The sequence below is a fragment of the Numenius arquata genome, chromosome 16 (assembly GCF_964106895.1).
Source record: "Numenius arquata chromosome 16, bNumArq3.hap1.1, whole genome shotgun sequence".
NCBI lineage: Eukaryota > Metazoa > Chordata > Aves > Charadriiformes > Scolopacidae > Numenius > Numenius arquata.
In genome coordinates this window covers 11,375,294-11,398,373 of record NC_133591.1, presented here as the reverse complement: position 1 = coordinate 11,398,373, position 23,080 = coordinate 11,375,294, and the positions used below count along the sequence as shown (strand labels likewise).

General features: G+C 39.5%; 1 protein-coding gene across 1 annotated transcript in view; it reads right to left on the bottom strand.

Moving 5' to 3' along the window:
- Positions 1-8,092: 8,092 nt before the first annotated feature.
- Positions 8,093-23,080, bottom strand: part of RSPH14 (radial spoke head 14 homolog) — a 100,790-nt gene continuing 85,802 nt past the window's right edge. Inside the window, exons 4-6 of the mRNA XM_074159795.1 lie at positions 10,796-11,021; positions 9,302-9,435; positions 8,093-8,352 (exon numbers count right to left, since the gene is read on the bottom strand). Of these exons, the coding sequence (XP_074015896.1) occupies positions 8,093-8,352; positions 9,302-9,435; positions 10,796-11,021 (620 nt within the window). The remainder of the gene's footprint in view (positions 8,353-9,301; positions 9,436-10,795; positions 11,022-23,080) is intronic.

Here is a 23,080-nt window from a genome sequence, read left to right as displayed (position 1 = left end):
TGATTGCATTTTGAAATTAGGGGGAACATGTCTCAATGATCGTAATAAGAATTCTGCTTATGATAGATTCTTTGTTTAAGGTTAACTTCAAAAGGTCCTTTCTTTATATTTTAATATGTACCTATACTTGAATGTGAAGCTTTTTGTACAAAATACATATATTATATATACACATACAATACATTATATATATGCACTATATATATTATGTATATTTAAAATATATATGTATGTGTGTGTCTATATATATATTTATTTCTTACTGATCGGTTTCCATCTTGATATGTCAAAGTCAATCTCTACCCACCATTACTAGGACCTCTTTATCGTAGGGTTGGTGTTAATGTATTGCCTCTTTCTATGGACTGTACTACAAAACAATCCTCGCACGTGGTTAAAAGTCCAAAGCATCAGAACGCTGGGTTTGCTTTTTTCTTTCAAGTACATCTGAGGGCTCTGTACTGCTTTTGTGCAAAGCTATAGATCTTTCCTCTGAAGATTTCATTGACAAATAGAATTCATGCTGTACAACAGTTAATAGTTCATGAAGAAGAATAGTCACAGCTGCGGGATATCAGCTAAACCAGTCTGATTGTCTCCTCTTGATAAGCTTGATGCCAGCTGGAGATACAGGAAAAGATAGATTTAACATTTCAAAGCAAAAAGCAATAGATCTTCTTATCGTCTAATTCAGCTTCCCGGGGAATCAAGTGTAAGAAGAAGACATCGGTTGCTGTAGTCAAGCTGCACCACGATTCCTTGTTCCTGTTGCTCGTGTATCATGCGATGCCGCGTTGTCTCAATGTGTTTCAGTGCGATTCCACAGCGGGATGCACCAGCCTTGCCATAAGTGCGTCTAAACGGGAAGGCAGCGCAGCCTCAGCCTGTGCTGCACCACCCTGTGCCGACTCCTGCTGCTTTAATCACTCCCACTTCGTAATCTTCTGTCAGTATCTTTTCTTCATTTGGATCCAAACCAAAATGCTCTGGATTCAAGTAGAATCGCTGCTCCTCAGTATAATCCCTGCAGTACACTGAAAGGTTTTGCATAGGCCAGATCAAATCAATACTATATAAATACCAGTGCAAACCTTTTTCTTACAGTTAATACAGCCATAGAGTATTTTAAAGACCATGCAATTAATTATATTTAATGGACTATGAAGACTTGTATGTATTAAAGTATTTGTATATTTTAAAGTATTTGGTGTCCACAAAATGATGGGATTTTTATACAGTATGTTGGAAGACTGCAAAACTTAATTTGGTGTCTGGGTTTTGGCTCTGGGTAATGGTAATGGATGACAAACAAACAAGAAAGACTTTAGTGAGGATTGCCCAGATCCCTCTTCGTCATGCTTTGTTCCAGGAAGAAAAATACGGTGAAATTATACAGCCATTTGGGTAAAGACAAACAACACAAGTGATTTCCTGGCAGGCTGAGCAGCCTGCAAATGACCTCCTGGTTAATCAGGCACCGTCACTTCATTTTCCTTCCCAGGATTAAAGAATTTTGAAAAACTCTCAGTTTCCCAGGGACATTCACTGTACATCCTCAGCAACCTGTTTCTGTTCCGGTCTGAAAACTGGATGTTGTAGGGGCAGAGTTCAAATGTTTACATAAAGTTTGACTGCTGCTTGGAGTACTCCTCTCGTTTTGTAGAAACTCATAGAAAAATTGTCTGATACTGTGGACAGCTGATAAAACTTTTATGTTTAGATTAATAGTTAAATGCCACCTCAGGTTGGTAGCTGTTGCATTCAAAGGCAGTTTCATGATTTTAAGGAAGAAAGTGACTTTTGTTCCATTCTCAGGGGAACTCTGTCCGTGTTACGGCTGTTGTTGTGGGACACTCAGACAAAACCCAAAAAGTAGCTTGCACTGTCCTGGGCATTCTCATGCTTTAGAAACAGAAACAGGGAGCACATGCTTGTTCCCCATGTCTGACTGTAAATTTGAAATACTGATGGTTGGTGGAGAGACTCCAAACACACCTCTGGCTAACAGCACAATATACATGCACAGCATGTGCAGCATAACACAACTCTATTTCAGGTGATCCTGAGACATCCCAGATTGTCCTGTCAGGTAAGACACAGGGTTACAGCTTAGTTTAGTGGATTTTAGGTAGACATACAGAATTATTTTAAATGAACTGCACAAAATAAAATTAAAAAGTCACCTAGTAGCACTGTAAGCCAATTATGACACTGATATATAAAGAACACACAGTAAACAGAACTTACATTTAAGAATTACTACACAATTTTCAGGCCAAATTCTGAAAAGAGGTAAACAGTCTTAATTTATATTTTCATTTTTCTGTATCTCCCATACAAGTATATCCAAGTATCTTACAAATGTTAATTATTAATGATCATGGGAACACTCTGTTCATAGAACTCAGAATTTGGTTTTATTCCTATTTTGTTATTGAAAAAGTTTATGCACTGAAATGTTGGGGGAGGGAAGCTCTTGGCTTAATTTGAAATGCATCTGTAGTTTTAGCCAAAATGTCCGTCCACAGCAAATTAGGACAGAGACCAGGCTGAGTTCTTCATTTGCAGGTGGTCGTTGTGAGCAGAGCACCACCAGCAGCTGTGATTGCTAATTGGCTCAACTCCTGCCCAGATCACTTTCTTAACTGGCAAAATTAGGAATGTTTATATGAAGTAAAAGCTGACACAAAAATGAGGAGCAGAGAGTAATGATAAAAATATAGATCACCAGTGGTGACTGGCATTTGGGAGAAAAAGCTATAGAGCCTTGGGTACTGTCTTCGGAGAACACTTGTGTCCATTGGTTTGAAGCACTGAGCTGGAGGAGAGTTTTAAGCTGATATTCCTGGGGACAGAGAGTGACACTGCACAGAGAAGGGCTGTTAGCAGGCTCTGGGGTCACAGCAAAGCTCTTCTGAGGAAGGCTGATTTTTATTTTTTTATTTTTTTTAAAATTTATTTAATGCCCTTATGTCCCAGCTGCAGGTCTCTGTCCCACACCTGCAGCGTTACTGCGTGGTGGCAAGAAAAGGGGAGAGAGCAGCGATTAGAACTTCCCTGTTTAACTTAACATACAGTATCACCGATTTAACAGCAGAGGGCGATACAGCACTGAGAAGGATGAGAAATGCACCCCACACACCACCCCCCCAAGTTTTCACTTGGTGATTCAAGGCATTTTTGGATGGAGCGTGTATTGCAGGCCTGTGCGAGAGAACTTACAGGATGGAGTAAAACTGCACTCACTCCAATATCTGCTGGTAGTTCTGATGAGAAACGCGATAACCAGCACTACTGCCTGAGGTTATTACCCTTATTATTAATAAAATAGGTCACCTTTTTTGTTCCTCCTGAAGAACAAAAGAGAATTTGAGAAAGTTTGAAAATAAGAAGAATTTCCGTGGAACTCCTGTGCCCACCCTCTCCCCACCTGGCAGCGCTTAAGGCTGTGCTCTACCAGGACCTCCCCTGCTTTTCTTAAGGTACCTGGAAGAACTTCTAGCTGACGTAAGTGTGAACTTTTATTTACAGTATCAGAGCCTAAAACTTTAAAAACTTAGCTTATGTTCAAAGTATCTTAAAACAAATTATTACAATGGCTTTCATTCATTCAAATTGCAAATTTTGTCTTGCTAAAAATAGGTCCTGTGCTTGAACTTTTCAGCATAGTTTGTGTGTAGTCACAAAAAAGACATTCTGCCTTTCTGGTTTAACGTAATTAGCTAAATCTGACTTTCTCAGACTCTTTATTTTGTCCTTAGACAAATCTCTCCATTCTATGCATTTTTAATATGATTATGCTTATTATTTAAATAGCAAATGCAGTTGTGGGAAGCAAAAATACTCCCTGCTTTGGAACATGAAGAGATAGAACTAAAAGCTGCCTTTTTCCAGAGCAGGACAGAAAGGTTTCCAGCTCCTCGGCTTCTGAAAGCAAATGGGGACAGTGAAATGAGTCTGTAGTTGCAAGAACAAAGAGCCATAATGTTCTTAACATTGTAGAAACCGTTAGAAAAAACTAATACAAACCTCTGCATTCAAAATGAGCTCTGCCTGGGTGGGACACGAGGCTCATGCAAGAAGGTCTTGTTTCCCGTGAACACAGCTGTCTTGTCTTCCCCTGCCGGGGCTGAGAATTGTTCGACAGCTGATTTGAAAACTTGGTCTATGTAGAGTGTAACTGAATTAATTCCAGTATTGACCCAGGGCCACGTTAATTATATCTGGCCCTTAATCATTATTGGCTTCAAGCTAAAAAGACAAATAATTTTTCATTGATGTTAAAAATCTGCCTAGGTGCTAATGCCGTTGTAGTATAGAGCACTGTGCAGTATATAGTGCTAAAGACAAAGACTTGCTGTATACACAGCATTTCCTTTGAAACAATGAGTTTAATTATAGTGTATGAGTGTGCCAGATCCTGACATGTTAATTTAAGTATTTATAATGTGTGTGAAGCAATTCAAAAGGATCTTTGGCATTTTTGTGACCAAGTCTGTGGCAGCTTTATTATGGAGTCTATTTGACTGAAAGCTAAGTCAGTCCAAGGGGGCACATTCATCAGCTGTGTTTCTTTGATCCAGCTAATTGTTTTACCGACACCTAGAGTGCTAATTAATTGCCCAGCCTTGCAAATTAGGCACTGTTGTCTCTCATTCCAAAGCTATAGACAGCCGTGGCACTCCCCATGCGCGTTATGTTTCAGTGCTTCCCTGGTCCTTAGTCCTTATCTAGCTGTGAATGGTCAGCACCCAGACCACTGCACGGCCAGCAAGGACGTCTCTGGGGCAACACCTGTGACGTGGGTCAGCAAACGTGTCCTCATTGAGAAAGGAGAGAATGTCCATAGAAAACTATTGGCACCACAGGTTGCCAATTTAGCATCACGTAACATCAGTGTCATCATCTGCTTGGTGAAGCTCATGGGGAACGTGACCCAATCTATTCCTGCCCTTGGACTTGCCAGGACAGGTGACCTTTTCATTTTGTCAGAATGCCAGTATGAGAAGAATTTGAGGATGCAGTTTTCATTTTGTGCACTGTCTTAAGGGCAGCAGTGTACTCAGCAGTTAAGTAATAACTGAGACAAGTCAAAATACTGCTAGGGCCAACGGATGTCTTGGGTTAACTCCAACCTGATTTATAAATCGGCATTACTGTAACTCCAGTACATCTTGTTCTGCTTTGTTTCAAGACTTAGTGTACCTCAGAAGAAAAGAAAATCTTTAATCATAAGGATTTTTTTTAGATATGAAAATTCATTAAATTATTATTTGCTAAATTATAGAATCAAACTTAGTTTAACAATGGATAAGACTACTGAGAATTCCAAACCTAAAAATCCAGGCTTATGCTGTGTATTTTCTACTCAATTCTCTTTACCCTATAATTCCTGTTCATGCCACTGGGTTGTTTTTTGTCTCTCTTCCAAATATGTTTTGGGTCAACTTGGATTTTTCCTGTTTTCACCATCAGTTTCTCTCTTTGTGAGAACTTATTCTTGATTGCTTTGATTTCCCAACTGCTATTTCAGAGCTGCAATCTCATCTCCCATCTTAGAGTCACTGTTTTAACAGGGAGATTCAGAAACACACTGAAACATATCCCAAAAAATTATTGGACATCTTAGTAACTGTTGACATTGGTGGATGGTCTTGAAATCTGGTTTTATGCCTTGTTACTAAATATATGGGTAGCCTATAGTATAAGCCCTATAAAATTGTATTTCTTCCTTTTTTCAATATATCTTCAAATAAAACAGGGCATGTTATTTCCTGCCAAATAACATAGAAAGAAAGCATGTCTACATTTCCTCAAGGGAAAAAAAATATACATTGGGACATTTAGTTAAGAGTTTTACCTATTTGACTAATATCAATTACATTTGAGATCTCAAAGGTCTTTATGAAGATTGTGAAGGGACGTTTTGGATGTTGAATTGCAGCTGAGAAACTCATTTTAGGATGGAGATTTAGGGCTCAGCATATTACTATGGGAGCAATTGTGTGTCAAATTTTAGCATACCCTGAAAAATGATTTTGTAAAATAAAAACTTACTGCTTAATTCACGTTCCTCATAGTCAGGATTACAAAGGAGGCAGCGTGCTATTTCTCTGCTCTGTCAGGTAGATCTGTGCATGGGCCCCTTGTCCCCCACGCTGTGACAGGGTTTGGCCTCCTGCAATGTAACCCAGTAGGAGACACCAAGATAACACAGCTCTAGAAACACCACAGATGTTATAAAACAGTGTTCTGCAATAAATGGGATTATTTCTGCATTAGTCTGTGTTCTCTGCAGCATCCTTTGCTTCCCATAGGCTGTTTAACTCTGCCACTGTGGTCGTACGTTGGGCTGTGCTCCTGCAAACATTTATCATCTACAGTCCTTCCAATAAATTGCAGCCATCTGCACCACTCCAGAGCATGCGGATTTGAATTGTAGTATCTGCAACCTTTATGTCAGGTAAAGCTAAATTATGTTAAGCTAAATATAGCTTTATAAGTAAAAAAAATAACGTAGTAATGATTCCTGCCTGCTCTGTATGCAGACTTTGAATTCAGTGTTTATACAGGCAGTACATGGTCACTATAGCCCAATGGAGTTACTGTTGGGATGGAAATATCATATTCTATGTTGTCAGATGTAACAGTGCCAAAGAACTGCTGAGACAAAAGCTGACCTGTGGATGGGGTACCACCGGCATCCATATTTCAGACTTCATTTAAGGCTTTGTTCCATTTCCGTATTGTGCGTGTATGTAAGACAAGAACACTGATACCACAGAGAGCCTTATTTAGAAACAGTTGATATTGTCTTTAAAGCAACGATCAGGCAGATGCTCAGAATGCAGTACTTAAGGTCCAAGTCAGCTAAAATCCTTCTAGACAGAGCAGTTCAGTCTGGATGGTCTTATTTCTACATCTGAACAAACTAATTATTTTGCAAACTCGTTGAAGTGTGATACCTGAATTATCGGGGAAGGCTGTGACAGAATTTTGGAACTGAGCTAAAATGATCATTGTTACTGTAAGTGCAGATGAGCCTCCCATTCTCTGTTGTTCCCTAGTCCTTTACTGAACGTTGTTATTAAGCTGCCTGGCTCCCTCTTATTGAATTGGATGCACTCTGGCATCAATATGTATTACGTATGAGTGCCTTATGTATGTAAAGTGTGTTTAAAAGGCAGAGTTCCTCCAAGATCCTGCCCAGAGGGAATGAATCCAACTGACTCAATACTTTTAAATCACATGTTTATAGGAGAGGAAATTCACCCTCTGGTTAGGTTATGGAAGAGAAACATTTTAACTTTAATCATTCCTATAGAGTGAGTTTACACGGCGTATAAGGGTAATGCAGTTTGCAGTGTGACGGTGGGTTTCTGCAGTGGAAAAGCAGCCCTGACAAATAACCCCTTTATACAGATGATGCAGCTTCTTTTTAGCTACAACTTAGTAACTTCTAGATATAAAAATACCCTGTTGAGAGCCAAACCTGAGTGAAAACACCCGGGACTCCCTGTGAAGCTGAGTCAGCTGCACTATCACACCGTTCCTGGTCGCTGAGAACGGCCAGGATTTGTCCCGTGAGTTTGCTTTATTTCTTTGCCCGGGCCTTCTGCTCGTGCCTCTTAAATTACACACTTGCAACCGCAGACAGAGAAATTTGCACCGTATCTGTAGTGACCTGCCTTGAGAGGGCTGTACTGCTAGATCGCTACTGACTGCTAGAGAGCTTAATTATGAACCTTTCTTTCTAATATAATTAGCTATTGATTAATGTTTGATAGGCTGAGATTTCAAAAAATTAAAAAAGGAGAGAACGTTACGAAGAAAACAACAGGATCAGTTTCTTGTGTCACAGGAAAAGCTTGGTAACTCAGGAAATAACTCCTAGGGAAGAATTCTAGGCTTCCTAACTTTTCTTTTTGCCCATTATTCCGCCTGTGACCTGCAATATAGATGTGAAACTGTTGATAAATGACTTTTCAGGAGGAACTGATCCAGAGAAACCAAGGAAAAGAGTTTTGATTTTGAAGGTCTCATATAATCATGCAACTTTTACAGCCAGAGAACAACAGAGGGCAATAGATCTCTATGAAACATCACGTCTTGAGAAAGGTTTCCATTTGATGACACTGATGGCAATTTCAGCAGCTCTTTTCACCGCCTTGGAGGGGTCGTTCAGACACTGCTGAAATGTGTCTGTGTGATCTAGGAGTGTCCTGCGGCCCTGGGGTACCTCAGCCAGCATGGTGAGGGTTTTGATTGCACTCAGACGGGCTTTGCTGGTTTCCTCAGCAACCAACTTCAGCAAAGGTGGAATGGCCTCAGCATCCAGGGCTGAGAATCTCCCTGCAGAGAGATAAACTGGCTTTAAAATGTGTTATTACATATAATCAACATGCTTTTGAATTGCTACTTCCTACTGCCTGCCCAGCTACAGCTCTGAACAGCCCTGAGGGTGCAGTGCGAAGAGGTAGGACATGTTTTTCTTTGGAAGACCAAAGCTAGCTGCCAGCTGTGTATTTTTAAGAAAAAAGATCTTCTTGGTTAACTTTATTTGCCTTGCACATTATTATTTCATTTGCAACAACTTATCTAAGAATATGTGAGGCACTGTATGACCACATAAACAACTTGGCGGGGGGGGAGGTTAGATGCCCTTAACATCCTCCATTCTTTTATTTTTAAAGACACTTCAAACACTGAGATCCGCTCCTGCGCTGTCTTTGGAAGCCAGGGGGACAGTTGCAGAGGAGGACTGGAACACAACTGCTGTTATTAAGTCTTTTATGTCTAATTACTCATTCATCACACTGAAAATTTAGCAGTTAGTATTTTCAGGGTCATGTAAGTTACTTGGGAGGACCAGAGACCTTATTAATATTCATTCCTCTCCCAGCTGTGAGAGAGAAACTGCCTCTAACCACAAAAAGTTTCCAGAAAGTAGTGCCCCTCTGCTGAGGACTGGGCATTCAGAGAAGCTTCAGGTGGATCTGAACTTGGGCAGAAAATGTTCCCCCTCTGGAGGGAAATGATGCAGGTGGGGTAAATAAATAACTCCTTGACCTACTTCAGGTGAATGAAATGTGAAACATACTGTCTCCCCTAGACACTATGGGGGAGCAACAATAGTTGCTTGAGACATCTAAAGAAATGTCCTAATCTCATAGTTTCTTGAAGAGCTTTAACACTATCAGAAACTGAGGACCTGGGGGAGTGGGGCAAAAGTTTTTTTACTAAGTTGCCTTAGAATCAGATTTCTGGAAATTATCGCAACAGAACTGCCTCTGTGTCTCACCCTGAGGTCTTATAGTAGCAAACATCAGTGCTCCTGCTGCACTAGCTTGGACTTCAGGATCTGTGTCTTCCAGCAGGCTCACCAGCACAGGAATAACTTCTTCACATACTGCGATTTTCCCCTCTGGATGGGTGCTGTGCAGAAGAGGTGGTTAAGTTCCTTTCTTGCCCGGTGTTTGCTAACCATGCAGCTACCCACAGCCCCTCCCCGTGCCTGGACCCCTGCAGCCCTCCTTCGTTTCCTGACAGCAGCGCTGACACAGCCCCGCTCTCTGTTCCCTTTGGAGTCACAATGTTCTGACTGTTAGACAGATGGCAAGCACCACTACCCGGCCACAGAGAAAAGAAAGGGCATGTCTGTCTGTGCCTGGTGTCTATTAAATCTACTTGCTGATACAATACTGATGATATCAGATTAACCTATGTGTGTGGGCTTAACAATTCTTTAGGCTGTTTTTAGGTGATATCTGGATTTTTATTTTTTTTTACTTTCTATGATACACTGGAGACCAAGGGGCAACAGAATGTAGCGTTAAGTGTGCTGGTGGTCCTAATGTCAACTTAGTTGAAAAACCTGGTTGTTGAACCCTATACAGATTTTAAAACCTGCTAAATTAGGAGTCTGCAATTAATTCTTCTCCTAGGTGATTTTTTTTTCTTTCTTTCCAGCCTCTTTAATGTGGGGAATATTCAACATGGCCCAGCTACTGCAGGGACCCAGAACGTAGCTGTTGTCCATGCTGTAGGTGCATTTTTGCTTTCTTTCTATGACTCATTTTATCTATACTCTCTTTTCCTATAAGGCCTCACACTGTTATACAACATTAGGAAGTGTTTTGTGCCAATTGGTATGTAAACTATATGATCTGCAGACCTTTTAAAATTAAGACATCTGTCAAGCACTTTTATTACATTTTGTGATTGCAGGAGGGTGGACTTAAGTTGTTCCCTTCATCCCATCATTTGACACACAAATTTAATATAAAGATTGCTTTTTCTGGTCCATCACTGACGTATGTAGCAGCTTGTGTGAGAAAACTATTTCTGTCCTTAATCACATTGAAAGTTTCCCAGGACTTTTTTTTTTTTTTTTTTTTTTTTTGAGAAAGAGCGGTTGTCCAAAATGATAAGGGAGCTGCTCACTATCTCCATAGTGGTCAGAATCTTGTTTTCACATGATTTCTGATGTAGGAATTTTTTCTCAGCAGTGCAGTAGCAGGAAAAAAATCATGATTTCACTGCTAATACTGAAGACAAATAGAAGGAAAAGGAATGACATTTCCTCATCATCATCTGCTTTCTTGAGTGATTTATAGCAGTTATGATTTTTAGAGTCCTCTACTGACTTGTGCACTCAGGCTGATATTGCTTTACATGTGAAATGTGACAGCTTCAGTGTGTAGTAGAACACAACTGTAAACTAATGACATTGAGTCACTCATGAAATGAGTATTTTCTTGCGCTTAAGCATTATAGAAAGATTTTTTTCCTTTACCCGATTTCTAACAGGACACAAGCTGCTTTGCTTCTGATGGCCACTGATGAGTGTGTGAGCTTTTCCTTCAGGATAGTAACGGCATCAGTTGCTAGAGCTTCAGAAGCCTCCACACGCAGGCAGTTGGAGAGCGTATCGAGGATTAGCTTCTGGATTTCCTCTGACTCAGCCTTCAGCTTGAGTACAAGGAAGGGAACCAAACCGGCACGCAGTACACCAACAGCCCCTACAGCAGGAGGCAGAGGAGGAACATGGGTGAGGTGTGAGTGCATTTACTATTTCTACCTGCGCTTTGAATTTAATAGGATCAAAATACATATGGTAACTCGTTTTCTTACACAAATGTGGGATTGAGAGATGGAAACTGCTACAACGCTGCTCCGTTCATAAATGCCACCTTAGTTGCTTCCTCAGGAAACTTCCCTAACAGTTCTGTAAAAACATCAGCCCAGGTAATAACCAACATGGGAATTGCTCTGATGTTCCCCCACCATAATATTTTTCCCAAAATTATTCTTTGTAAGAAAATATAGGGGATATATATAAATATATGTGAAAGTCACCTTATATCCAGCCTTTCTAACTGTTCTCAACATGAACAGATGCTAAGAGAGGCTGAAATGTGAACCTTTAGAGCTAATACTTTGATTCCTCACTATGGTTTCTGTGGGGGAAGTCAAGATTTGGGAAACTGTCAGCTTCCTCACACATTTCTTTGTAGTAATTCTATCATGGGGAAAATTAAAATTTTGAGCTTTCCAGCAGTCAGCACTCTTGTGCTCTCTCCTAAAGGAAATAGCATCAAAGGCAGAAAGACCGTGATTTGCCCTGCAAGTGATGTCTTCGCTATGAGCAAGCGGCTGATCTGTACCATTTCTGACACTTTACGAAGTCAATGCTCAAACAGCAATGCCATGGGAAAGCAGAACGTACTGTCCACAAGTAACTATGTGAAAATGAAATTCTCCAGCTGTCTTGTTGCTAAGACTGATTCTTTGGTTGCTAAGGGAAATGTGGCTCCTTTCAAAGTGATTCATATATGGTTAGATAAGGAAGTTTTGTGGATAAGAGTCATCAAGGTATTTTCAAATGAATCTCCACAGTCAGGGATAAAAGGACAAGTGGGAAAGAGATTTTAATGGCGCTTGATAGCGCGTGGCGGAAATCAACTTTACAATCAGGTGAAAAACACGGTTCTAATCTAGATGTTATCCTGTGGTACATATTTCTGAGGTTTTATTGACATTGAATAACTTCTTGTGTTACTAACGTATTAGGATCCACTTTACCAATGCAAATGCAAAGAAACACTTGGGGTGACATTATTACAGCTTATACTGCCTGTGCTACATTTGGAGGTCAGTTGCTGTGAGAATTCAAATAAATAAGGAAAAACAGATAATCCATTCTTGCAGGCTAACAACATTCTAAAAACAAGAATTTCTCCTTGTGCCAGAAAGGCAAAGCAGGAAAGGAAAGTGGAAAAAAATGTTCTCTTTGAAGCTGTGGCTGTGTGTATCACTAGATGGGGGGGGGGTTGGCATTTTCATAGTAAAAAAAAAAAAACCAACCAAAACCAACCCTGTATTTATGTCCCCTGGGGGTAAGAAAAGAAGAAAATTCTCAAGGATCAGCTCCAGTCCATTCATACTGTCTCCAGAGAAGGATGTGATAAATAAAACCTGCACTATTTGTCTGGAAAAAGCCTCTCTCGGAGAGGTCCCCAGGAAGGAGGCAAAGCTTTCTCAGCTGATTCCACCACCCCAGCGTTACCTCCCCTCATGAGAATTACAGGTGTTTGGATTGTAGGCTATAGGTATGTGAGGTTATGGGTGGGTTAGACAACAGCAAGGCTATGGCTGGGAATACTCCATGCTTACGGAGTCCTAGGCAGTAGGGAACCCACTAGTGAACTGCTCCCATGGAATTAGCTTAAAGCAGTCTCAGGTGACTATAAATCATACCCAGAATTGGCTTAGCCACACTTCCCAAAGGTCTTTTGAAATAGCCTATGAAAGACAAGATTTTTCAAAGTCAGCTTTTAAAACTTCTCCTGAAGTTTTTCATTAAAAGAAACTGTATGGTCTGTGTGCATGACATTGGGATACCCAGACTGCTCACACAGTCACGGTGTATGCTTCTAAATTGTGGGACGCTGTGGAAATCAGTATAAAATCAAAACTTGGGAGATATAGTTTCAAAGGAAGATTAATGAATTGGAGGTGACAGACTTATAAGCTGACATTCCTCTAGGAAACATCTATTTATTGTCCAGTTGCTTTATCAGGTGATCTGTGATACTTTTGTACCAAAACCACACCTGGACTACTTGACCTTAAAGTAATTTCATTCTTTCTAGATAGGATAACACACTGAATGTAAATGTAACTAAGAGTAGCAAACTCTGTGAAGTTTAAACTTCACACTCCTCCAGACCTTTTGTGTAGCTTTAATTCACATTGATACCCATCTTCCTTGGGATAGTGTCACACCATAAGCATTTCATCATATCATTTCATAAGCAAACACTTGCTCTTGCACAGAGTGCTCAGCGTTCTGGCTTGCTCCAAGAGAAGCCACTGCTTGCTTTAATTTAACTTTCCATCCTTCTGTAGCAACCATGGCTATAGCATTCTGTCACCTTCCTCGTGCTGGTAGATACACTTTTTTCTTTCCCAGCCAGGTTTCCATTACTATTTTTTGCACTTGCTTTCAAATACATAACAGCCATTTTTCAACCCATCACCTTCATTCCCTCTTTTTCAGGATCTCCTTGCTATATTTCAATTTATTGATCACTTTATCATCATATTGCCAGTAGCACTGTCAGCATTCAGGTTTCACTTCTTTGTGTCTGTGTCTTTCATTTATCTTTAATATAATCAACCAATACATTCAACTAGACAAGACTGCCTTCATTAGCCCTTCCATTTATTTCTTCCAGTTAATGTTTATTGACTTTCTTTCGCCCAGTCATCCCTCATTCATTGCGTTTGCACTTCTTGTCTTCTTTAGGTGCTACCCTTTACTATTGCGCTGCAGTCCTGAGTGCAAAATACACAACAAAGCCACTTTATGTCTTTCTGTTTCAATAAGCCAGCAAGATAATGTACAGACTGTTGTTTAGGATAGCTTTTATTTTGTAGAGCTGTTAAGTAGTATTTATTCTGTGGTCAGAAATCCCCATGTAGCTACTGGGGGCTGATTTTGAATGAACGCTTGGGCTATTTTAAAATATGTTTTATTTCACCAGGCCAGGTCTCTGTGCCAAAAGCTTTCTTATCTACTATTTTGTCAAGCTGTTCTATCTGAAATGCTGTCGTGCTACTAAAGGGAGCTTCCTAGATATAAATATAGAAACAAAGATGAATTGTTTGACCTTGTCAAAAGTCTCAATGTGGTGAAGAGAAAGAGGGTGGAGAGGAAAGACCATCAACAACAATAAAAAGAGACTACCTAACATCGAGACTGAAATTTCCAGGTGGAAATTCGTCATGGTTCTCCCAAGGGAGCCAAAGGGTGAAAGGTCTAGGGAGGTAAAAGGGAAAAGGGAGGAGACCAAATCAGTAGAAAGCTGTTTGAGAGTTTCTTGTAAATTAGAGCAGTCTCAGATCCTTGCATCTTACTGAGCAAGCAATAGGAGGGGAAGGTAAGCTGCTGTTTCTGGTAGTCCTATACTGAAAAATGTGGTGGCGTCCTCAGGATCTTGACTTTTCATTAAAATGCTGCCCTTTCAAAGGTGCTTTATCTATTGCAGAGTGTTCTAGATACCCTGCTCATAGTGAAGTAGTAGGAAAAAATGTTTTCAAAATGCAAATAGTTGCATTTGCAGCTGCATAGTTAACGTCATTATTGATCTGTTCTTCTGAGAACTTGTAATCTTCCCTTGGGCTGCTTTTTATCTCAGCACTCATCTCTTCCTCCTCATAACCCTCTGGCCACTCTCATCCTGCCTTTCCTGACTCTTTTTTCAAATAGGCCCAAAGAGGAGTTGCCATTTATTCTGTTCTCTCAGTATGGCTGCAGGGCATGTAAACAAATGAAATTTGTAGAAGACAAAGGGAGTCATTTATAGTACGTAACAGTGGTGTTTTGTTTTGGTTTTCAATTACATAAATCAATTAAATCACATTACAAATCCTTTTCCTTACAAATGTCAGTTTTCAACTCAAAGCCATTTAAATGTTTGTTCTAGTACAAAGCGTGTGCCTCATGCATGGCCACAAAGCGATGTATGGTGTAGTGTAACATAGTAAAATAATACGGAAACACGGATTCTATATAATATGAATGTTTTGTTAACACCTCAGATGTCTCTCTGTGCTGTTCACACAACTATTTGAAATGCTTAGTGACAGCATTTCTGCTTAGGAAGGGGCACGCAAGGAAAAGCAAAGCAGAGCCAGAGAGGATGAGAAGGAGAAATGCTGCCTGGCATCACGGTGTGCCACCAACACGCCCAAGTCCACAGCGGCTGCGAAACCCCAGGGTGGGAGCTCACTCGCTGTGAGGAGCCAGATGATCCTGACAAGATAGACCCAGCAGCTCTCTTGCTAGCACTGCAAGAGTTTCCCACCATTTTAGAGGTAGCAAAGTGTTTATTAAACTAGTGAGTCCTGGCATGTATGATATATATTTAAAAATGCAGTGCTTGTATAATGTTTCCTTTAGGAAAGGATGACCACAGAAGGTCCTTCCCCTGCACACCTTCCTTAATAACTCCTTGCTCGCTACTGTTTAAATTGGAAAAAAAATAATTTATTCTTTAGGCTCCCTGAGAAGATTTCTGAGTCACCAGTCACAAGAGCGTACTTTGAGAACCCTGTAGTAGCTAATTTAACACTAAGATTCAGCATTTTGAGTCTTGATGCTTCCAGCATTAAGGCTGTGTCAGGGAGTAGATTAAATACAAGACTGCTATAAAACTGGGCTGAAATGTCTTTCTGGTAAGTTTGGAGTAGGAGGTAGACCTCATTAAATGAAACAGAACTCACCTGCCTATACCTCAACAGTTTTATCAAATCTGCTAACTGAAGAGGAAAATTCTGTTGACATCTTTGAAAGTCAGAATATTTTCCCCTTCTTTGCAACAATAATTCTCTGTCCTTCAATGATAATTTAGCAGGAATAAACAGTGGTGTCCCAAAGGATGTCTATGCCTAGAGACAAAGAGTATCTCTCATCTTAAAGGGCTGAGAGGTGGAAAGTACTTGTTTAAATGAACTGAAGAGCTACTAGGGAATTAAGAGAACTGAGGAAAACACTGCAGATATTGGTATCGGACCAGAAATAGTAAACAACTATATTTCAAACCATTTCAAATCTCTGCATTGGCTAAATGCACTTATCTTCTGACAGCCCTAGGGATTTACCAAGTATGAAATCACAACCTCAATAGTAATCTCTGTCATATCCTCACTAAAAGTACAATATCTGTAAACTTCATTAAAGCATTATGGGATCTGCTTTTGAAGCCACTGAGAATTTCTTCAATACTAGGGATTTGGGGATGTTATCTGAATGAAAGACAAAATAGAAATTAAGGTTATAAAAAAAAAAAAAGTCAGCACTACACTGGAGAAGCACATAATGTGGCTGTCTCTGGGGATCCTTTAAAAATCCAAAAGGTTTCCAGCATTAACAAGGAACAGGAAAGATTGGTCTGATAAACAAGAGGTTCCTAATCCTCAGTCAAGAATGAAAGACACTTCAGCATATTTTGGTTTTGTTTTTAGAAACTTTGTTTTAGCATGTGTGAAATTGCAATATCAAAGTACCGCTGAAAACAATTAACATAGGAATAACAACTAATATATCTGCATTAGCTTCTCTATTATAATTTAGAAATCCAAGAAGCAGATGAACTTTTTTAAAAAGAAAAAGTAATTTTGGTAGTAAATAACACTGCCTGTGAGCTTCTTAAAAGCACTGGGTTTAACCATCTAAATAATTTATGCCCTATGAAAAAAGTAGTATCTAAAGAATTTAAAAATTCTGGTCTACAGAATGTCTTTTATCAGAGCGTCTCTAGAAACTGTGGGGATGAATTAGAGTAGACTTGTAGTTCACATAGAGACAGTTCCCAACCTGAAAAATAAATCTTGGATTCTGATTTTGTACAGGAATTATCTACAGGGTGAGATCAATAATTGACTGAGACAAGTAGCCTACTTCTGACTGATGTCAGTCTCAGGTCCTTTAGTGTAAAATCACCAAAACCACTATGGCGGAAATAATGAAATATGCTCTCTGTTGTAGTAGTGCATAATCCATGAGCTGCGGATTGTGGTCGATCATACGGCATCGAATGTAGCCTCCAAAACAAAAACAACTTTTCCTTCTTTTAATAAAACCGTATTCATACATTATCATATACAAGAAAGCAAACAATCAAAATGAAGGTGAAATAAAAGTAATAAAGTAACAGTGACATATTTTTTCCTAGCTTTAATTGTTAGTCTGGTTGTACATTAAAGTATAAGCATTGACATTTTTTTCAGTGCTTTTATTTTGCCCTTCAGAACTCTACCTGCTTGCACCTCCCGTATAACTAATGTTCTTTATGTTTCCTAGATTTGTAGCTTACTTAACGTATACACTCATGATCATCCTATATACCTAAGTGTATGAATGCACGTGCATATGTATAATATGCATTCAACTGATCTTGCATGTGTATTGGTCATACAAATTAGGAAATTTCTTCATTTTTATTTCTCTAAGAAAGTCTTTCCTTTATTCAATGAAAGTTTTTTAAAGATTGTAAAAATTAAAGACTGAAAATAACCCAGAGGTTTTTTTTTTTTCTTGTTCTTTTGGATGAAGAAGGAAATGTCATCCTGAAATTTATTAATTTCCTCTACAGGGAAGACTTTGCCAAAACGCATGAAGGAAGGAAAACAATCTGACATATGTACTACTTGTGCCAAAGTCCTCAGATCAATTACTGTAGAGAAAATCGAAGCCTTGAGAAAACTACTCCCAAAAAGCTGAGCCTCAGCCACTGTGTTTCGACCCCACTTCAGGTTTTCCAGGTCAGAATTTGTCCTTTTTTTTTTTTCCTGCTGGTCAGTAATGGAGACACGTAGCTATAAGGTGAGACTGAAAGGGATCGGTGCAGCCCTTAACATAAAAGACCGTGCTGCTGTTCTGCTTCCACAAGTACCTATTGTGAGCTGCAGCATTCACGGAAAACAGTGACTTTAGTGTGCACAACACAGAGAATGTGTTCAGAAAAGAACCTGGACTGACACATTTGCAAACACTAACTTAAATATTGGATTTTATACTTTATATCAAGCACATACATCAAGAGTGTAGAAGGTGTTAACAATTAGTATAGCAAGTTTCAGTCACAGAGAAATTGATGCTGTAAGGTGAACATGACATTATCGGTTTGACAAATGTTCGGATGATTATTTCTTACATTGTAGTAAATTTTAAAGATTCCTATTGAGAAAGAAGGTCTGCTCTGTCACAGAGGCTTGTTGTAAAGATGCATGAGACAGCTCATTTCCGTCTCGCTGGACAGGGCAAAAGGAGTGGATGGGAAGGAAAGAGGCAAACGGTAGTTTAAAGCAATTCTTCAGGTGGGCTGAACAGCTGAGAAATCATTAAAAGCCAGTTTAGCACCATGTTCCCTGGGTGCTGGTGCTCAGCTAGTGGCCATAGCTCAGCAGCAAGGGTCCCAGGCTCTGAGGGGAAGACTGGAGGCTGCAGACCCACGGCCTCTCCCTTCGTGTCCCGGCAGAGAGAAGAGGGAAGTGGGAGACTCAGCGGGACGAGGGAGGCTCCCTCCGTGGGAAGCTGTAGGAGAGCAACCAGCTTCCTCAGCGCCGCGGATAAGTCTTGGTATTAATCATATTACTGTGGTGTCTAAAATGCCTGACCATTTAAAGAGACCCTTCAGGGGATGGTGGCAATGGTTTACACTAATAAAAACAGTTTTAAACTTTTAAGTCCAACTGCCTTACAAGGCCTCAATTTGAGAGAAATGCACAATTGCAAGTTTTCAGAACTTCTGCTGTAAGAACAGATTTTAAAAAAAAATCTTTTCCTCTTTTGGGGCAGAAGGACAAAAAATTAAAGCAACGTGAATGAAGTTCAAGAAATACTTTTGTTAAATAGCTTAAATTTCTATATCTCTGTAATTGGAATTCTGCATTACAAAATAGCACTACTTAGTAAAATGACCATTATATTGGTTACCTTTAACATTCACCTTTTTTAACTCGCAAATTAACCTCACACGTGCTCACATGTAAAAGAGCAGTCATTTTTTTTCAGTTTTGTTCCTCAGGAGAAATATATAATCAAGACGGTGAAAATAATCGCTGGACTTGTATAGTATAACTGAATCGCAATCAATCAGAAACAGAGGTACATGGAAGAGAAAGTTTCTTATACAGATTTGATTATGCTACTGTCAAACAATAAATAAAAATGAGAGGCTTAAATGAATGAAATATCTAGAATTAATTATGTCAGATACTGAGAAATTTAATATTGAAAATTAACATAAACTCACTTTGAATATATGAACTGGCCATTGAACAGACGGAAAGACTGCGAATAGTGGTAGAAAACAACAGGAGGAGGTTAAAGGGAACGTTAATTCAGTCTCATTGTATAAGCATTTCTTTTTTACATTTTCTTCACTGTTAGAAGGGTGGGAGATTTATTTTTTTGCTACTTTAAAAAATGACCTGATTGACAGAGTTTTCAAAGAAGAAACGGGAGAAATCGTAGCGTTGACAAATCCACTGCTCGCATTTGCTGCTCTGGCACGCTGGCAAAGCCGCAGTAAGGCAATTTTCCCTTGCGGTTCCCACTGCTTACACTGGTGCCAAGATGAGCACAACTGAATGGTTCGAACTGACAAAACCTCTAGGAAAAGAAGAATACTGTACTAGAGGCGGGTGAAATTCTTTCCTGCTTCAGATGGTCTGGCTCGGCAATTTTATTTGAAATGAGAGTAGAAGAAACACATCTTGATTGGAACCACAGGCCCAGATGGCTGCACGACATGAGTGGAGCTGGGTGGAAAGGCAAACCGACTCTCCTCTTTCCACCCAGACCTGCTAATTTGCAGATTCCACATTTTTCCATGGGAAGCCATGTTCTTAAGGAAAACTACTGATACTGCTCAATGAAAATTGCATTCTGTTCTGAATGAGGTTCTACAATAGTGATTTCCAGTATGTTTTAGTCTATATTTTATTTCCAGCAGTGAAAAATTCCTAAATCTTAATTGAATACAAGACTGCCATGGTGTGGGCTGCTTTGAGAATGATTTGTTTTTTGAAGTTGCCTCCCCAGTAAATGTTGCTCTCGGGCTCAGAGCCTTATTCCTCCAGTGAGCTGTAAATCAGAGATGTTGGCTGAAAGGAGTCGCTCGCAAATAGGCACATGTCTTAGCAATATACGTATTTTCTGATTAGAGACGCATTCCTGAATGAGGCTCTCTAAGTCAACAGTGGAGGTGTTCTTGCAAAAAGACCTTTTTTATCATTTAATTGGAAAACAACTAGTGCAGTAGAACCCAAGCCATAACAACATCAAAATGAACCTGTTACTTAACTTGGACTAAAATATTAGGTCTAGCTTCTGTAAACATGCCAGATTAAGCATAGATGCTTCCATGGCGCTACTAATGTGCTTATCTTTAAGAACATTATGTACAGGGTATTCAAAACACTGTTAAACAGAAACAGAGGATCAGATTTTCAACAATTATAACAGGTGCCAGAAACTATTTAATCAGCTGATAGAATTTACTGCCATTTTAATACGCTTTTAAAAATAACATTGTTATAAGTCTGAAAACTATATTAATTGAAAGGTTTGATAAAGTGTTTATCAATTTAATCAGTTCATGTGTTAGGTAAAGTTCGCATAATGTGCTTTGCCCATTTCATTGACTCCATCACCCAGTAAGAAGGTGATTCAGATGGCTCAATGTAGGTTTCTAATGTCGTTTTAGTATTTGAGGTATCACTTGGGACTGTCAGGTACGACTAAAGACCTACAGGACACTTGGGCATTTCTAGGGTGCAGCTGGGGGCCAGACAGGGTACCCTCCAAAGCTGAAAATGGGCCTGGAGACTTATGTCTGGAGGCTGAATTGCTTCCTCAGTGGCTTCTATTTGTTATTTGAGTTGATCTTGTGCATGTCATTGACAGGGCAAAAACTTTTATAAAAGAGGAGTGGTAAATCACAAACCCCATCACTCACATTTATGCAACTTTCCATCCATTTATCACTGATGTAGTCATAGACCAAACAGTCTTTTGTCTCTGTCTAAAAATGCTTCACAAAAGAGGTAGTGATCAGTTATAACTGGCAAAAGCTTCCACTTCGTGTATCTACTTTGTACTTCATAAATGACCCCCAGTCGGTAGATGTATATATGTAATACGTTTATTGTTTATGTAGATACGAAATTAGCTGCAGGCCTGACATGGAATAGGTGTACAATTATCTAAACTAATTACTTAGACCTGACCGCAGTATTCAGAATTTTGACTGCTCTGGCATCTAAAGTCCCCATGGTAAAGCCACCTGAATGTCCCCTGCTCTTCTTCCATAGCTTCCCAGAATTACCTTTGTGTCCTTAAATTTTTCAGTCTTTTTTTTTTTTAAACTACCGATTTCTTTTTCCTGTTAATCAGACACAACAAGGTAATAAAAGGGACAAATAATAGTGCCTGCTGAAATTGTAGCTGTATCTGATGGCTCCTACATGAAGTAGAATTATCACGTGTAAAGGTTACAAGGAAATGTGAAACCTGATTACAACTTTTTTTTCCCAAGTACCTACTAAAAATATATATAATTCTTTTGAGGCCCCAGTTTGATACTTCTTTAGCTGGCAAGAACATCAGTGACAAAACTAAAAATGTTTGAAATCAATACACTTCTCCCTTTTCTTTGTTTGCTATTGCAAAAATTAAACAAAACCTAAATGCCTACCTGTATCCTCAAGTGGGAGAGACCTACTTTCAACTCACTGTTTCAATGAATATTTAATCATTCTCACAAAGTGGAAAACCTTCAGACAGGAAGACTGCAGGAGGGAAGAGGGTATCCCAAGAGTAACCAACAGCCTGTTGCTCAGACCACATTACTAGGACATCTGAACCTGGTACTTTTTGTTTTAAAAGCTTTGGTTTCAAAAAATTCCTGGCCCTGTTCAATTGCATCTCCTCGGGTGTAATTCCCAAAGAATGTATATATTTTGATCTCAAGTGTCAGTTGTCCATGCTGCACAGATCTTTTGTTGTATACTTTACTAAATAGTGCCCACTTTCTTTTTGGGTTAAAGTTTAAGAGGGTTTTGGTTTTTTTGTTTTCCCCATTCCTTTGCCCTTAGTAGTAAAGACGAGGGAAGAATGCTTTAATTCTCCTTTTTTTTTTTTTTAAATATATATAATAATGCAGCCTTGAAGGATGAGTCCTATACAGAGAACTACATTCTTTTATCTTATTTCTTGGTATCTCTCTGTAGCTTTCTTCCCATGGAGGTTCTGAAGGAGTTTGGGTCCATGTATCCATCACAAAGGTTAGGATAAGCGAGGACTACTATGGGAAGTTAACTGCACAGGGAGGGCAGTGTATCTCCCAGGGCTCCGGGTGAGCCTCTGAGCAGCTCTCCTCCAGCCGCTGCATTTAACACTTGTTTTTCTAAACTTGTTTCCAGTGGCAACTGCTGATTCAGCAGTTGAGCCAACGACGGTGAGCTGCAAATACAGTAGGTATGCAGCAAAACTGCGAAGGAAGGCATATAAGGCACTTGACATTTTTAGGGTTTGTTTCTTTCTTTTTCTTTTTAAAAGTTTTGCCTGTTGAAAAACTAGAGGAGTCCTTCTCTTTAGTGGATTGTGGTATTAGCTGTAACTCAGTACCTGGGTTCACATCCTCAAATGTCTCCCATGATTTGACCTTATGGGAAGAGTAAACAGTTGATATTAAGTGAAACGCTCAGTTACTCAGTTAAGGATGTGAGAAGAAGATAAGAGAGGGAAATCCTGATAGAAAGTGAATTTTCATCCTAAATGACAAAGCCAAATGAGGTCAGGCTGATACCACCTGCTGGAAGGTGCATTCATGATTTTTTTCCCCCACCACCTCACAGTCACTGGTACAAAGCAACAATATGCCAGATAGTTATAAATATCAAATCCCAGTCATCTGTACTTGATGCTATTTTAAACTCTTCCACGTGAGAAAAATGGTTAAAAATAAAAATACAGCCTTTTTATTCTTCTCTAAATGTTCTGTTCAGT